This window comes from Cervus elaphus, chromosome X, assembly GCF_910594005.1.
Source record: "Cervus elaphus chromosome X, mCerEla1.1, whole genome shotgun sequence".
Lineage (NCBI taxonomy): Eukaryota > Metazoa > Chordata > Mammalia > Artiodactyla > Cervidae > Cervus > Cervus elaphus.
This window is the reverse complement of record NC_057848.1, coordinates 98,728,009-98,746,882: the sequence shown is the minus strand read 5'-3', so window position 1 is coordinate 98,746,882 and position 18,874 is coordinate 98,728,009. Positions and strand designations below refer to the sequence as shown.

The window sequence follows — 18,874 nt, the reverse complement described above, 5'->3', positions numbered from 1 at the left end:
AATATGAGCAAAGAGGAGTGGTGTATATGAATTGCAGGGTTTTAAAGAGAGGAAACTGTCAATCACTTAGCTGTATAGAATTGTACTGAGAAAAGAATTAGCAATAGATACATAGAAAACCAAACAAATGAAAAAACTTAGGGAATTATTAACACCAACAAATAATAATTGTACTAATAAAAACAGCAAAATAGTACACAAATTGGCTCAGCAGTAAGTGATTTTTTTCATAAGCAATAATAGAATAATATAAACATTGAATAACGATTTAGTCCCCCAAATGGGGATTTAACTATATTGAGATGATGAAAGGGATATAAACAGGTAGAGGAGGGATTTATAGAACTAAATCCTTATGTATCAGAATTACCAACAGATAATATACAATACTGATAAATTAAAAAATAACAGCATAGGTATATTCATACTACTTAGCTATACGAAGGTAAACACCAGAAGAAAAAAAGCTAAGAGTTGAAAATAGTTCTCTGGGGATCAGGCAGGCATGGAAAGAGTTGGGACAGGAAATTTGCTGTTTGTTTTATGCCATTTAATACTATTTGAACTTTTAAGCTATCTATATGCATTGCTTTGATAAAAATTAAAAAAAAAACTATTTTTAAGAGTAAAATAACATTTTTAAGAGTAAAAAAGAAACATTTTTTGTTTGTCACAGAACAAAGAGTTCAAAAGGGCCCAAAAGCAAGAGGTAACAGGAGACAGACAAGGGTGGTGTTGGAGAAAAAAATGAGTCCAAAACAGACACCAGTTAGATTTGGGGAAAGGATAGCAGTGAAGAGAATTTTGCACAAAAGACACTCATTTTCAATAATGAGATGAAGAAGGCAATAAAGGTGGAGAAGGACTGGAACCACATGTGACTGAGTGAGGGAACAGGTAGAACTGCTGAGTTTATTGAGCTGCTGCTGTTGCTGCTGCTAAGTCGCTTCAGTCGTGTCTGACTCTGCGCGACCCTATAGACGGCAGCTCACCAGGCTCCCCCATCCCTGGGATTCTCCAGGCAAGAACACTGGAGTGGGTTGCCATTGCCTTCTCCAATACATGAAAGTGAAAAGTGAAAGTGAAGTCGCTCAGTCGTGTCCGACTCTTAGCAACCCCTTGGAATGCAGCCTACCAGGGTCCTCCGTCCATGGGATTTTCCAGGCAAGAGTACTGGAGTGGGTTGCCATTGCCTTCTCCGTTATTGAGCTAAGCAGCCCTAAATTTCCATCATTAGTGAATGACTTATGTTAAATAAATATTGTAACAAGCTTCCTGGACACTTGTCAGAACCAGGAGAGAGAGTGGGATGAATTGAGAAAGTAGCATAAACATATATACACTACCATGTGTAAAACAGATAGCTGGTAAGAAGTTACTGTTTCACACAGGAAGCCCAGCCAGGCGTCTCTGTGATGACCTAGAAGGGTGGGATGGGGGTAGGGGAGGGAGGCTCAAGGGGGGAGGATATAATTATGGCAGAAACCAACATAACATTGTTAAGTAATTTTCCTCCAATTAAAAAATAAATTAAAAAGAAAGTACCTGACGCCAAAATCTGTGCAGTCCTGATGTTGACAAAAATTAAATTTTTAAATGATGGAAGAAAGACATCAGAGGTTGGAGAATTTTCCTTTGGCAATAGCACTATCTAAGTGAGCAAGACTCTTCCCTTTACATCTTCCCATGACTCTAAAAGTTTCCTTGGAAGTCCCAAGCCAAGTGCAAAAGAGTTGTGTGTGCGATATATATATAATTATTTGAGTCTTTCCTTAAACATCACCTGTATGACAACTTCTAAAATGAGTTCAGCTGAGCTTTATCCTGTCGCTAACATATGTGGAATTATCTGTTCCTTGCTAATGGCAGGAAAATTATCTCAGCACCTTATTCTTAATGTCCTCAAGAAAGGAAATGTGATCAGTGATGTCCTGAATTTGAAACCAAAATATGATGTTTCTAAGGAGAACCATGGAAAACATACAAAAATTAGTTTTATTTGAAATATTTTGAAGCCATGTTTTTGGACACCTGATTTTTATAAGTATTTTAATGCTTCTTGGGAGACACTTTAAAGGGGATTTAGTCATGGCAAATAGATGGAGAAACAATGGAAACAGTGACAGACTTTATATTTTTGGGCTCCAAAATCACTGCAGATAGTGACTGCAGCCATGAAATTAAAAGACACTTGCTCCTTGGAAGAAAAGGTATGACCAACCTAGACAGTATAATAAAAAGCAGAAACATTACTTTGCCAACAAAGGTCCGTTTAGTTAAAACTATGGCTTTTCCAGTAGTCATGTATGGATGAGAGAGTTGGACTATAAAGAAAGCTGAGCGCCAAAAATTGATGCTTTTGAACTGTGATGTTGGAGAAGACTCTTGAGAGTCCCTTGGACAGCCAGCCAGAGATCCAGCCAATCCATCCTAAAGGAAATCAGTCCTGAATATTCATTCATTGGAAGGGCTGATGCTGAAGCTGAAGCTCCAGTATTATGGCCACCTGATGCAAAGAGCTGACTCACTTGAAAAGACCCTGATGCTGGGAAAGACTGAAGATGGGAGGAGAAGGGAATGACAGAAGATGAGATACTTGGATGGCATCACCGACTCAATGGACATGAGTTTGAGTAAACTCTGGGAGTTGGTGATGGACAGGGAGGCCTGGCGTGCTGCAGTCCATGGGGTTGCAAAGAGTCAGACACAACTGTACTGAAAACTATTACAATGGGAACCAATTTCCTATTTTGATGCTTTGAAGGATTTGAGGCCTGAGTTTGAGGAGGGAAGGGTAAAGATTCAAACATTCATTTGAGCATCTACTATGTGCTTGGCACTAAGCTGGATACTTTACATATTTTATCTCATTTAATTCTATTGTAGATACACTGCACGTTAAGTGTGATTCTCCCTGTTTATAGATATGGAAACTGATGTTCAGTCCAGTTAAAGTCAATTACCTAAGATCACGCAGCTCAGCAGAATCCGGTTTTATAAACTCAAATAATTGTACTTAAAGTCTGTGTTCCTTGACCTCTGAATTGCAATTTAAACACAAACTAAAAATGGGTCAACCTTTAGTATAAAAAAAAAGCCTAACTGACATCTGCTGTATTACTCTTCAAAGACTTCCACTCATGTGAAAGACTAACGTGTAAACACCAAAGAGCCTAGGTGAGACAACTCATTTTCTGCCCTGCTTTGCCCATGGGATCTGCACAATCAGGTTACCCCATCCTCACTTTGACCAGAAATGGAGCCAATTCTATATAATCCACATAGGTGAAAATTACCAGCTCTAAGCTTCCCAGGGCTATTCTGTTTTCAGTGGCACTTCAACTTTATCCACACAAAATACTGAAAAACCAGAAAAAAAAATAGTATACAAAAAGCCTCCAGCCTTTACCAGAGCTAAATCCAAATCTCAAACTGAAGGATGAATAATAAAATAGAAAGTAATATATTAGTTACCTAATTCTGCCCATTTTCTAACCAGACAATATCTGCTCTGGTCAAATATATCATTACTTGCACTAAGCTAATAAAAGTATATCATAGCATTACCATTGCCTTTGGATAAGATGCTTAATCCTGTGATATTGTTCCCATCTCTGATAATTGTCCCTCACTTCATTCCTACTGTCGTTATCTTAGCTTAAGTTTTACACTTTGTATGGCAAAAGATCATAATTCGTAAAGCAATTATCCTTCAATTAAAATAAATAAGTTAATTAAAAACAAAAACAAGTTTTACACTTTGCTGAAATATCTTTTAATAATCCTTCTGCAAATCCTTCTCTGTGGTATTTTTCATGTTGTAGACTTTATAGTTTATGAAGCACATCAAACATATTTTCATTTAGTCTTTACATCAACTCTGTGAGGTAGACATTACTAACAGAATTTTATGGATGAGGATATTTCTGAGAGATTTAATATTTATTAAGAACACACAGCTTGAAAAGGACATAGCTGGGACTTGAACTCAGATCTTCCTACCCTGAAGCTAGTCCACTTTCTGTTATAACACCAAAGCCTCTCCAGTGGCGGACTCTTAATCCATTGGCCTACTCATGTTTACATTATTGACCAAAGACTCTCCACACTGCTGACTCAACTTCCAGAAGGAATTCTCAGCAAGCTCTGGAGTCAGGCTGACTATGTATGAATCCTGGCTCTACCACATGCTAGCTATGCAAAGCCTTTGTAAGTAACAACTTCTGTGAACCTCAGTTTTCTTCTCTTAACAATAAAGACAATAATGATATCTTCTTCATTCTGATCACTGTGAAAAGAAAACTAATCAATATTTCAATCTATCTTGCATAAAGCTTCTAGAATTAATCTAATCATATCTATCAATATTTTCCTACTTAATAAACTTCAATCATTCTCCATTGCCTGCCAAATAAAGTTCAAAATTTTAAACTTAACCTTCAGAAATTCTCTGGTTGTCCAGTGATTATGATTCCATGTTTTCACAGCTGAAGGCCCAGGTTCAATCCTTGGTCAAGAAACTAAGATTGTGCCACTGCAATGGCCTCATGATCTGGACTTAATATATCATCTTAATCTTACACTCTAGTTCTCTTCATCCCATGTCTCCTCTGTCATACAAACCAAACAACTCTTCCTGAAACCCAAAATGTACTTTCCAAAATATATGACTTTTTTCATGTTACTACCTGTTATTAGGATGTCCATGCCACACACCACCATACCACATATGGAAATTCTATTCACTCTTCAATACTCAGGTCAATCTCTTCCTCCTCAACAAAGCTTTCCTACATCTTCCAGCTGAAATTAATTTCTTCTATTCCCAAAGCTCATTGCATGTTCCTTTTATAACAGACATACTTTGCTTTGTATATCATATGTGTTTGCCACTTTCCCCTATTAGACAATAAGCACCTAAGAGAAATGTGGCAATGTCTTACTGATGTTTGTATTTTTCATAGTACCTGGAGTGAAGATTTAATGCTTACAAATAATAATTATTACTATAAACTAGTAATTACCATTTAAGTACTTACTGTCAGCACTCAACAATGGTTAAGTGCCTAACATATAAGACATGATTTATTCTTACAATAACCCTGTAAGAAATGGATGATGAATTTATGATGAGGAAACAGAAGCAAAGCAAAGTAACATATTGAACCAATGAACTTTGACCTACAAAAATGAAAATTTCAAATAATTTAACCTAAAAAAAAGTCTTTCTAATTGTCATTACTAACCCATTTAAGAAATTCAACATCATCTGGACCATGTTAAAGTAATTCTAAAGCCAGTATTTCCATACATGATATGATATTCAGGGAAAAGATAATTTTAGGCTTTATCAGTTGGAAAAAAAATATTTTAAATCCTTCCTGGTTTTTTTGTTTTGTTTTGTTTTGTTTTTACCAATATTACCAAAATGCATATCTCAAAGTTTCAGTCTTTAGAAATAACCTCATGCATATTTAATATAAAACAATCATATTCTTATATGGGCAGGGTCCTTTATTTTTTCTTATTCTTTTTATTTTGTCTTTCAGTTGCCTATGAGTTGCCTATGAGAGAGGTCAGTTGAACAAGTTATTTTTTACTGTGAAAAAATATGAAAAAATACAAATGATGATTTATTCCCCATAGTTCCAGTTATTATTGCTAGTTTTCCCAAGGTTCAAGACCATCTTTTTTTCCTTTAACATCCATATAACAGATGTTTACAAGGTTCCAAAGTATTCAGAACATAAATTAGTCACTGATGATTGCATCCCAACAGATTTCTTCTTAGCAACTAAGTTTTAGTTTCTGTCTTGTTGATGAAACACACAATAAAATGTATGCCTATTATAACCTGAGTTAATATACCAAATTTGCAAACAAAACATGTTACCAACTTGTGAAATGTGACCATTACAATCATCTTAGAAATATCAATTCTAATTCATTGTTCACTTAAATATCATATCTCAATGAAATATTTCATGTTGTACAACTGTTGGGCCCATTCAGCTAGAAATTAGGTATTCATTTATCAGTTACTAACTTCCCTCATAGATTTAATGTATTAATATACCTGAATTATTTTGTGTTCTGAGAAGAGACGGAAAATTTTATTTTAAAAATGCCATAATAAAACACAAATCCCCATGGTATAACCCCTCAGTATTTTGATGAAAATTTAATGTGGGTATCTATACAGAAGTGTGAGAAGGGTTTAAGAGATTATTTCAATTTTACAAGGAATCAGTTCATTAATCTTACCTGCTCATGTGTATGGTTTGAGCCACCATGGCACAGTTCAATGCCAGTGTTTGTAGAAACTGAATCACTTCCTGTGATGGTTTGGATTTTCTGACTAGAATGGGATTGTTCACAGTGTGGAGAGTGGATGATCTGGGGCTGTTGAACAATGTGATGATGGCACTGAACCTGAGGATAGCATTCCTAAAATACATAAACAAGACAAAAATACTTAGAATAAAAATTATTAATAAAAGAAAATTCATTAAAAAAATTGAATGTGTTCTTTCACAAGATCATTTAAGCCCTAGGATTTATAGTTTTAATAAGTGATATATTAGTTTTCCAATTATTCCATTGAAAAAAGTTGTACTGAACTCTATTTTCATTTGATCAGGTGGCTGTGACAATCCAAATACTTACCTAAGTTGGTCAGGGAATTGCATGTTCTGATTAAGTTAATATTCCAGTTACACTTAACACTAAAACTATAATGAATATTAATTTCAATTGATATTTCTTTGATGATTCAATAGGCACTTCAGGATCTAATTGCATAATACTATAATATTGAAGATATTGATGGATATAAATTAGAAAATAATATATTGTAGTGACTTTCAATGTCAGAAGCATAATAGAATCACAGTGGGAGCAAATGAAGTACTTATGCTTATGAAAATCAAGCATAAATCAAGAAAAAAGATTGGAAAACAGTAACTGAAAACTTCAGATCCAGAAAACAGAGATTCTAACTCTGATTCTACCATTAACTCTGTGATCTTGAGAAACCATATATGCAATTTTATAAGCCTCAGTTCCCTCATGTGTAAAAGGGGAGATAGTATGTACCTCATTGGGTTGCTGTGAGGAGTAAATTAACTAATGTTTGCAAAGTGCCAAGTATAAAGTACGTGGGAATTAACATTTACTATTATCATTATCAAATTTTATCATTGTCTTCATCATCATCATCATTAACTTAATCATTAACCACCCCATTAATTTTGCAGGCAAAAAAAAAATAACCATGAGGTCCAGAGAGGTAGGATAATTTACTTATGATGATATAATTAATGGCAAAATTGGGTCTGGAACTTATGACTTCATGCTCAGAGTTCGTTTAGACCATTAGACTGAATTTGCACTGTCTTCAAAGTATTTTGGGACTTGTTTTTAAGTTAAATCTTTGTTATCTGTTTGCTTATTTACTGTGATTTTGTTTCTGGTAAGTGTTGAGTACAGAATAAGAAAAGATATCTGGTTATTTCAGTTTTGGAGATTTCAGATATGTTTGAATTTTCTGTATTATTTTGTTCTATTCTATTTTGGAAACAGATACTTGAAATCCAGTTTTCAAAAAACTTTCACCCAAAGAAAAAATACTCTGCTTGAATCATAATGCTACATTCATGCACATACAATTAACTTTGAAAGTATAAATTCAATGCTCTATTTCCTTTTGACTGTGGAAAGGTGACCTATGTTAATGAAGCAAGGCACTTCAAATTTTAAAATTTTTATATGAAACAATTTTCAAACTGTATTAATTGAAGAAACAAGATGCATAAGAATGAATATAGTATACTCCTTGTGTATAATATTTTTAATGTACATACATGTATACTTACAAACATATACAACTGCTTTTAAATACATGCATGGAACAAAAACACTTTAAGAATGACTACTTCTGGGAAGAGGAACTAAGGGGAAAAAGGAACAGGGCAGAGAAGATTTTTTGCACTTTATATATTTTCTCTTTTTGCACTCTTTTTGTACCTTTTATATTTTTATGCTTTGAAATTTTTATCATGTATACAAATACCTTTTCATGTATATAAAAATATTTTGGAAAAAAATATGTATTAAGAAACACATTTTACAAGTAGGAACTGCCTTGTTAAACATAAATAAAGGTCACAGAATCAGTTCATAGAATCATTTTCTCCAAGCTGTTTTCAAATAGAATCTTCTTTACAAATATACTAGCACTAAGTAAGATCTCTACAGTTTAGAAGTCTGACTGTATTATCTAGCTTTTGTACAAATTTTTGGTATGAACATTTTGTTCTTTTTTTTTTTTTTTTTTTTACATTTTGTTCTTTTATGTTACAAAATACCTTCATACACTAGATTAGGAAAAGTCAGGGTGATAGTTGGAGAAAACTTTCACCTAGTGAGGAGCTAGTACATACTGAAATAAAATTCCTCCTGGGAAAAAAAAACCAAAAATGTGTCCTTTAAAAAACAGATGAGGAAAAACTTTGAAATGAAAATAAAGAAAACAAAACCCATTTCTCAACCATCTTTCCTTATTAATTTATCAGTTGACTCTTGAATGGAATGCTGACAGTCTCTCCATGGGAGATGTCTTGCGGTTTTCCTGAACTTATTTGGCCTGTGAACCACTAACTGGTACCACTGAAGTCTTAGCAGGTTTTCAGTTTTCAGTCCTCATACCCGACTGCTAAAATTATTTTTCCAAAGCAAGATATTCATATTTCTCATACTTTTGCAACATACCACATGCTAAGTTTTTAATGTACAAAAGTTCAAACATTTCTGATTTACCATATATCTTACCATATATTTCTCATCTTTGCTTAAGAAAAACATACACAGACAATTTATAGACTTCCCTTGTGGCTCTGATGGTAAAGAATCTGCCTGCAATGCAGGAGACCCAGGTTTGAGCCACATAAATTGAATAATTATCTTGCCACTGGCATTACTTTACCATCCTTCTACTATAAAGACCTCTTTTTTGGACAGGTTCCATCTCCTAAAAGCTAGTCTTATTTGAATTAGTCTCATGATGACATTTTTTTTTAATTAGTCTCATGATGACATTGGCTTCCCTGAGAGCTCAGTTGGTAAAGAATCGCCTGTAATGCAGAAGACTCGGGAAGATCTGCTGGAGAAGGGATAGGCTACCCACTCCAGTATTTTTGGGCTTCCCTTGTGGTTCAGCTGGTAAAGAATCTGCCTGCAATGTGGGAGAACTGTGTTAGATCCCTGGGTTGGGAAGATCTCCTGGAGAAGGGAAAGGCTACCCACTCCAGTATTCTGGCCTGGAGAATTCCATGGACTGTATAGTTCATGGGGTGGCAAAGAGTTGAACATGACTGAGTGACTTTCACTTCACTTCATGATGGCATTAAGCAGGTTCATCCAGACTCTAGCTTTATCCAGCTCATCCCATTATGTTTCTGTCACTGAGGAAACTAAGCTAGGTCAGCGCAGTTGTATTTTCATATGCATGGTTCATTTTACCTTAGGCAGTCTCCTATGGCAGTTCCAAAACTCCCAAATCATTTAAATCATTAATAAGAATAGTGGACATATAAAAGTAAATAGTCAAGTTAATAGTAATTTAACTATTGCTATTATAGTAATTAGCAGCAATGTTCACTGAAAACATCTTTAGTTGTTCCAGATATGTAGCAATAATAATGTACAGGATATTCAATATTTTTTCTAGGGCCAAGATTTAGAAAAGCTGTTTATTCTCTTTGAAACAAGAAGTTGGAAGCAGTGTGCAATGATGTATCTCAAAAATTCCTTACAATTTAGAATTGTCAGACTTACTGTTTTGGGAGTTCAGTTAGATAAAGGACAGATATTATAACCAAGTAGCTTAAAAGAAAGTGTCTTTTGAAAAACTGACATTTCATGAAATTTTTCTATTTTGTATCATAATGTACAGAAACTGGAAAATATGTGTTTAATATGTACTATTCTAAATCCTTCAGACTATATCCAATTTTCGACACAGACCAGGATCTTAAAGATTTGGATGTTTATGATTCTGAGAGCTTACTCTATTTCATTATTACTGGGTATCAAATGAGTAAATAATATATTAGTTCCAATGAACTGGGTAACAGCTGCCCATAAATGCTAATAAAAACAAGATATGTTCTCATGCCAAGAAAAATGAAAAAGGAGAATTTAGTATGTTTTAATGTTTCATTTGTATATGAGAAAAAAATGATTTTGTGATCAAAATTCGTTTGATAATATTTAACTACCTGTTATGGGTTGAATTGTGCCTCCCCCAAAAAAATCATTTAAGTCCTAACTTAATCGTTTATGTACTCCCAGTACTTCAGAATGTGAACTTACTTGGAAACAGGGTCTTTACAGAGGTAATCAAGTTAAAATGAGATTATTAGAATAAGTCCTAACCAAGCATGACTGGTGTCCTCATGAAAAGGGTAAATTTGAACACAGAGACAAACATGCACAGAGGGAAGACCACATGAAGACACACAGGGAAGATGCTATGTGAAAATGGAGAATTAAAATTATGCATTTACAAGCCTGAGGCCACCAGAAACTAGGAGATAGGAAGGGAAGAGTTCCTTCCATAGAGATTTTAGAGGAGGCATGGCCCTTCCAATATGGTTATTTCATAGTTCTGGCCTCCAGAACTGTGAGACAATAAATTTCTGTTGTTTCAAGTCACTCAGATTGTAGTACTTTGCTACCGAAGGCCTAAGAAGTTATTGCACTAACCTAGTTCAAGAGATAAATCCCAGGTTTTGTCTGGCTTGAGCATGCTTGTACCCATTGAGCAGGTCAATGTGAAACGTCTACTGGTTTCAGTAACAACTCTGTTTGAAGGATGGAAGGACACGAGGAGGGCAGAGTTCTAAATGCCACGGAATTACCATCACCCTGCTGTAGTTTTGTATTCTGTACTTGGTCTCAGTTAAGCTTAATGGGATTTCAAAAACCTGACTTCAAGTTTTCATTTTCTAGATCTTTTACAGCATACAGTATTTTGCCCATCTGTTCATAGTGTTAATTTAGAAATTCATTTAATATTAATTAAGAAAAAATTACAATGTTTTAAATTATTATTTTTGTGAGCCTAGCTTAAAAGAAATGTACAAAACACTGAGCTATCTATATTAAGTTCAGATTCTATCATTAATTTTCTCCATGACTGAGCATGTCTTCATTTCAGTTTCTCTTTCAGTAAAATGGGTACAACAATACTTCAAATGAAGAAATGGAAATAAAATTGTTAAGGATGATAGGAAGGGCTGTAAATATAAAGAAGTATTATTATGACTCATAGTGGTCTCACCTGGCACTTGAAAATTGAATGTCATTTAACTCTATTAAAATATCTATAATTCAAAAGTATACACTTATAAAATAAACCTTAAAACAAATTTCACATACCTGATCCATATTTAGCTTCTCTACTTTTCTTATGGTTTTTTCATAAATAACATTATTTCCTGGAAAGAAATGGCCTCCTCTTAGGAATGGCGACAGAGGTTCCTACAAAGACAGTAAAAGTTGCATTTTGCTTTGCAAGTTAGCTTTTTGGAAGAAACTGAACTTAAGCAAATATGCATTCTCCAATAAACACCGAGGTAGTGGCAGATGTTAGGAGAAAAGGAAATGACATCCCAATAAGGTTCTGAGAAATATAAGGATGCAATCATAAAAATAATATATTTTCTCAAACAGAATAATCTGTATCTCCCACTACATTTTACTAGGCCTAACAGTGTTTGGGGGAAATTGGAAAGGGGTGGGAAATATTTTTTTCTGTTCCTAAGGCAAAATATAATGTTTCCTATAGAGGTAGACAGGCATGAGGTCAACCACATCTAAACTGGGTTTACTGGGAAGTTTCTTTCGATGTGAAACTATCATTGGGGAAATGCAAAATAAACATAATTTGGCACCACTGAGCCTATATTAAAGATTCTTTTTGGAATTCAACCTAGGTGCCTTTGAAATGAAGTGTAGTGTACAATTCTTTCTTATGATTACAATATGTCAGGCAATGAAATAGAGGCTGGTGACATGTCCAAGATCTGAAAGAAACCAGGGAAGGGCTAATAAGAATCAGCCCAGGAGTCCAAAATAATTGTAATGTGTACTGTACTCCTCTCTTTTCTTTTGGGTTTTCATGACTTTTCACTTGTATGGGGGGGGGGAGTTATTTTGTTACAAACCAAAAATTGCATTCATTTTTTTTTTTTTTTTTTTGGTAATACAGAGGAACAGTATAGAAGGGGATCGGCTAAACCTATTACCAGTTAATGTGTTTAGGACCATTTCAAAATCAACAAAATATGATAGCATTTTTTTAGTCGGCTATTTAAAAAAATTTTAGAACAATTGAACTAAAATACTGGTTGTTCTGGTTGTTGAGAAGGCAAGGTACTCTTGAACCCAAAATATATATTTCTTGTATTCAAGTTTGAATAAAGAGTGCTCTAACTAAATGTTTCTGAGATACTTTGGTAAAACAAACATGTAAGTGGTTCATTTTGGCTAATTAATGAATTATTAAATCTAAAAATGGATTTTTTTTTTAAATTCCCCTAGGAACTATTTTGTGTTTGTTTTTGTAAAAAAAAAAAAATACCTCTTTGGTGATACACATAACACATGTTTACATTCATGTAACATATGTTTCAGAGCTTACTATGCACAATATACTTTGCTAAGTATTCTAAGGAATGACTCAAAGTTAGATTATTACTAGGAGCATTGAATATTGATCAGGGTTCAAACTATAGCCAGCAGCCTATATTTGTAATGGGCTTCCCTGGTGGCTCAGATGGTAAAGAATCTGCCTGCAATGCAGGAGACCCAGATTTGATCTCTGGGTCGGGGATATCCCCTGGAGAAGAAAATGACAACCCACTCCATCATTCTTGCCTAGAGAGTCCCATGGAGCCTGGCAGGCTACAGTCCATGGAGGTGCAAAGAGTCAGACACAACAGAAGCAACTTAGAATGCATACATGCAAGCTAAAAATGGTATTTCTATTTTAAACAACTATGAATAAAAAGAAAGAAGACCAAGACTCTATATGGGCAACAAAGCCTGGAATACATACTATATGGCCTTTTATAGGAAAAGTTTGCTAATCCCTGGTCTAGATAATATGTGAACACAAATATTTTTAATACAAGATAAAAAGAGACAAGTGACAATAAAAAGTACAGAGAAATAATATGGGATGGAATTCAGGAGAAGAAAAATCAAGTTGCATCTGGTAGTGTTCAGGGTGGCTACCTGGGTCAGGTAGAATTTGAGAGAAGGTTTAGGTGAGCTTTGAATATAAGGAGATGAAAGAAATTGGTATTTGAAATGAAGACAATAAAGTGAGTCAAGACAACAAGGTTTGAAAAGTGTAAATTTGTACGTAGGGGATATACTTGGCAGATGGATCACGGTTCTGCAAACAGTGAGATATCTTTGAATGCTTTTAAACAGGGCTGTGATTTGAACATAAGCCCACTTTAGAAAGAGTAATTGGTAAATGGAAAGAATACAGGTAAGGAAACCAGTTAAAAAATTATCCTACATAATTAAGTACAGTACTTTTCAACCATGACTCCGAGATCTTGAACCTGAGGAATCTACTATATGGCCAACAGTCTCAAAAAAAACCAAAAAAACAAAAAAAAACACCAGTAAAAGTGGAGACACATGGAGTTTTATGTGCTCCAGGTAAGAATCTAGGTCTGATTCACGTTTGTATCCTCATGCGTGCGTGCGTGCTAAGCCACTTCAGTCGTGTCCAATTCTCCAGGTAAGAATACTGGAGTGGGTTGCCATGCATGCCCTCTTCCAGGGGATCTTCCCAACTCAGGGATCAAACCTGTGTTTCCTGCATTGTAGGCAAATTCTTTACCTCTGAGTCACAGGGGAAGCCCAAACACACGTTAACTTACTGCAAATAACTAGTAAAAAGACTTTTTTACAGCACACAGTTGAAAACACACATCTGAAACTGGGTGGGGATTTCATGACTACTGTTCTAGATTTCAGAGTCATATGCATAGAAGTGGTGGTTAAAACCATGCAGTTGCTGAGAAGGCAAAAGAATATCAAGGACAGAACTAGACAAATCTTCAGGAGTATGAGAATCATAAGTGAAAAATGCCATATAGTCAAAACAAGAGAAATTTTCAAGAAGCAATAAGGTGAGTGAAAGTATAAATGCTTCAGGGAGGTCAACAGGTAAGAATTACAAAGTAGCTTGGATTTGAACTACAACAAATCTATTGGATTTGATTACTAAAATTAGTGAAAATATCCCTGGTAGCTCAGACGGTAAAGAATCTGCCTACAATGCAGGAGACCTGGGTTCAATCCCTGGGTTGGGAAGATCCCCTGGAGAAGGGAATGACAACCCACTCCAGTATTTTTGCCTGGAGAATTCCATGGACAGAGAAGCCTGGCAGGCTCTTTTCGCAAAGAATTGGACGTGACTAAGTGACTAACACTTTCACACTTTCACTTTCAAAGTATAATAGAAAAAATTCTGGACTAATAAAACACGTATTCAGTTCTGTCTCTATTACCTACATGCTGTGGAAACTTAGGTAAGTCAGTTACCTTCTCTGAGGCTCAGTCCCTTTTTCATAGGGATAGTAATGCAGGGTACTTTATGCTAAACAAAATCATGTATGCTAAATTACCTTTAATCTGTCATTGCAAAGTACAAATAGCATTGGTTTTGATTAATACAGTAATATTTAAAATACTGAATTTTAAAATAATTTATGAGAATCTTGATAGAACTTTTCTAGGATATCAAGTTTAAAAATATACAAAAGTAAGCTTGTTGAGGGTAGGGACTTTATCCATCTTGAATACCCTATAGTGAATGAACAGATGACTAGATGAAACGGGATGATATGAACTTCTATCTTAAGGATATAAGCATCTACTAAAAGGGGGAATATTTAGCAAAAGTATAAATTTTCTTCTCTGTGAACTAAAATTTACTCTGAAAGCTGAGCCATTATTAACTTGGGTGCTAGCAGAGTTGAGTCTCCCTAAACTGCGAGTTGGACTTATTTTAAATGACCTACTGAAAGAAAAACTTCTAAATTTACGAAACTATATTTTCGCCAAATCAATCAGAGTGTGTGCATGCGTGCTCAGTCATTTCTGACTCTGTGATCCCATGGACTGTAGCCTGCCAGTCTCCTCTGACCATGGGATTTATCCCGGCAGTGATACTGGAGTGGTTGCCATTTCCTCCTCCAGGGAATCTTCCTGACCCTGGGATCTAATCTGCATCTCCTGTGGCTCCTGCATTGGCAGGAAGATAGATTCTTTACCACTGAGCCACCTGGGAAGTCCCAATCTATCAGAAAAACCAAATATTAATATGAATAAATCACTTTGCATAAGACAGGTCAGCAAAATTAATCAAAAGTCTTGGATTTCTAACAGATGAGCTAATAGTTTTACTATTTTGGCAGCTTATTTTTTTTCCTACCTGTACATTTGAATTGGTGCCAAATCCACTTGAAAAATTAACAGGTGTTTTCAAAGATGGCTGATCTTATAATTTAATTGTTACTTTTAGAACCTCTGAGAATAGTTCTCACATCTAACAAAGTACATAATCTCCAGCATCTACTTTACTGTTCCCAGGCCATGAAACCTTGCTGGAGAACATTTTAAAAAAAGATTTGCTGATGTGGCTCAGTACAAAGTTACCCAATTTTAAAAGGCTCTCCAACATTCATGGTCATACTTTTATTCACTAAGTTCTCTGTAACTATGGTTGCAAATCATTTTCTTTTCCTTAGTGCCCCATGTTCATGTTCCTTCATTCTCCTTATACTCGCTGAGAAAACCAAGACAATCTCTCTGTTAGGGGAAGCACACTGACTGAAACTGCCCACCCTGGCCAGGCACCATAGTAACCATTTGCACGAGCTGTTTTATGGCAGGAGATCCTGGTAAGGAACATGTAACTAATAAGCCACCACCAACTGGAATAGTTTGGGAAAGGTCAAAAGGAGACAACACATGTCCGACCAGCTCCCAGAATCCTTCTCACTGGCATCCATCTTAGCTGCACCACCAGGAAGGACTCTGAGTTAGAATGATGGGCTAAAGCAACCAGGAAACTAATCTCATCACCATAAAACCCGAGACTGTGAGTCACATGGCAGAGCTGTTCTCCTGGGTTCTCCTGCTCTCCACCTGGGTGCCCTTTCCCAATAAAATCTCTTGCTTTGTCAGCACATGTGTCTCCTCCGACAATTTATTTCCAAGTGTTAGACAAGAGCCCAGTTTTGGGCCCTGGAAGGAGTCCCCCTTCCTGCAACATATCCAGTGAAATTACTCCATTTTCTGCCCCACTTCAAAATCTAAGTTTCTGCTCCTTCCACTCATTATGTAATAACATATGCCTCTTTTATCTGGAAGTCACTTCTCTATCTGTACCTGGAATCCTATCCACTCTTGACTCTTCCAGAATTATATCACCTTTCTTCCCTTTCTCTGTTGCATCTTTACTTTTCCTTCCTATTAGTTATTTCTTTCTGTCTATGAATCTCTTGGGTCTCCAAGATTCTATATACTCCTTTAGCTACCATCCTGTCTCTCTTCCTTTGGCCAATATCCTTTTTAGGAAAGTAACCTCACTTATTATCTCCATTTCCGGATTTAGTAATCCATTAATGTTTTGCATCTGGACTTTGCTTCCATATATATACCAAAACTGCTCTCTCAAACATCACCATTACTTTCTCAATGGTCGAACTCTATTTTCAAACCTCACCCTTCTCGGTCCTTTGGTCATTTGAGATGGTTGACCACCCCTTTACTCTATTTGCTTCAATAATTCAGTGTTCACATTCCTCTGACAGCTTCTCTGCCTGTGAAAGTGGCTCCTTCCTTCTATTCCTTTAGAGTAGACATTTTAGGTTCTGACCTCAACCCTTTCTATTACCCCTCAGCGATCTCACTCATTCCCATGGCTATGAAGGTAACTTTAAGAGGACTAACTCCTATGTCTCTATCACAAATGTGACCTTTCTCAAGTCACTTTTTAACTGCCTGGTGGGCATCTTCCCTGGCATGCATCTCAAATGCTACTGGTCCAAACAGAGCTGACAATCTCCTCCTTTTCCAAACCAGCTTCTCCTCTCCCCTACTTCTTACTTTTTAGTTGGGCTACGATGTTCCCAGTGTCTCAAACTGAAAAACTTGTCATATTTGACTTTCTTCTTTTAATCCCAAATCCAATATCAGTTATCAAAATTTGTCAAAACTACCCTGAGGATAACTATCAGAAAAGATAGAGATATTTAGTCAGAAGACCTAAGCAAGTCACATTTACTTAAGCTTTTGTTTCCATACTAGTAAAATGATACTAATAATAATGTTAATTGTAATAATTCCTTAAATACCAGAATAAATCCTTCTCTGATTCCCCCCAAATATTACCTCCAACCTCTGAACTTCAATAAGACATCATTTGTATTTCTCTCATGGAATCTGTCATACACCCCACCATATATTTTATGAAGTTGTATATAGACATATCTTATTCCCTTTCTGAGAGGAAATGTAAGCTCCTTTGCTTCAGGAACCATGTTTTATTTCCTTGTATTTTCCAATTTGAGGTCTGTATAAACCTTTCCCACAGTAGGAGCTCTGCAAGTGGAAAATTAATTAAATTGATTAACATCAATTGGATTCTATCTACTGATGGAACAAACATATTTCCCCATTTCTGAGTCATGTTATATACCAGAATGGATAAATCACTTGACTAAAATGACAAGAAATGGCAAATAAGAAAGATCAGGTACAATCAAGAATAAAAAGGCTGAACAGAATTAAAAGGAAATCATGAGACAAGCGATTGATATCAGTTTAATTACAGGGAGAAGAAGTAAAGATTAGACAAACTGGAAGGTGAAAGAGAATGAAGTTGCCATTTAAGAGGCTCAGATCATTATAAATATTGTAATTAAGCCAGAATCTTCTTCTGAGGGAATTTAAAAGAACAAACAAAAAAGCATACACTTAGATAAATAAAATATATCTAGACAGGATTTTCAAGCTGCTCTGCAAAACCAGTTAGATTATTTTTGTTTACAAAGTGTGGGGATTAAAATTTATTTTATCTCTCAATAATGAAAAGAGTTAAAAGCTTAAAATGTTAAAGCTAAAATGATCATTTTTCTTTAACCTGCTGCTGTATCTTCTCCTTGAGCAACTATTTACTTCTTTACAGTTGAACACAACTATAATGAGAGGCAGGTTTCCTGTTACAAATATGCACTTGCATATATTCTTTGAATTTCTCTGCTTTTTTTTTTCTTTTTTGATTACACTGTAGCTGGGGAGGATGGGGGAGGGAGATGGTACATGGGTGGGTCTCTGAATCTCAATTCACTTACATCATCAATGGTCTTTAATTTGCAAATGTTTCTTTCCTACATCTGCATTGTTCAATTTCAGTTGCAACTCTGCTGTTTTCTAACCAATGGTTTGGGGCCAGTTAAGAACTTTAGCTCCAAGAAGGTCGAGACCTTGTTTTGTTTACTGCTCTATCTCCAGGGCTTGGGGCAATTGTTGGTACATACTAGGCAACTGATAAAAATTCACTGAATAACTGTCAACCTCTCTGCTTCTGTTTTCTCACTTTTTTATGACCAAATGGGATAAAATATGTAAATTGCAGAGCATGGAATGTATAGCCAATAAATATTAATTCATTAACTAAAGAACAAGAATGCATTCAGAGTCACATAAGAATCACTGGCAAAGAGGGTTGGAATTCAAACGATTCAATATTTAAAACCACTCTGTGGCTATGTTTTAGGCA

General features: G+C 35.4%; 1 protein-coding gene across 2 annotated transcripts in view; it reads right to left on the bottom strand.

Annotated features, from left to right (window-relative positions):
• The window catches only part of POF1B (POF1B actin binding protein), an 84,098-nt gene that overhangs the window by 38,060 nt on the left and 27,164 nt on the right, over positions 1 to 18,874 (bottom strand). Inside the window, exons 5-6 of one of the 2 annotated variants that reach the window (XM_043896483.1) lie at positions 11,440 to 11,541; positions 6,265 to 6,447 (exon numbers count right to left, since the gene is read on the bottom strand). In XM_043896483.1, the coding sequence (XP_043752418.1) occupies positions 6,265 to 6,447; positions 11,440 to 11,541 (285 nt within the window). The remainder of the gene's footprint in view (positions 1 to 6,264; positions 6,448 to 11,439; positions 11,542 to 18,874) is intronic. The other variant, XM_043896484.1, reaches the window with a different exon arrangement.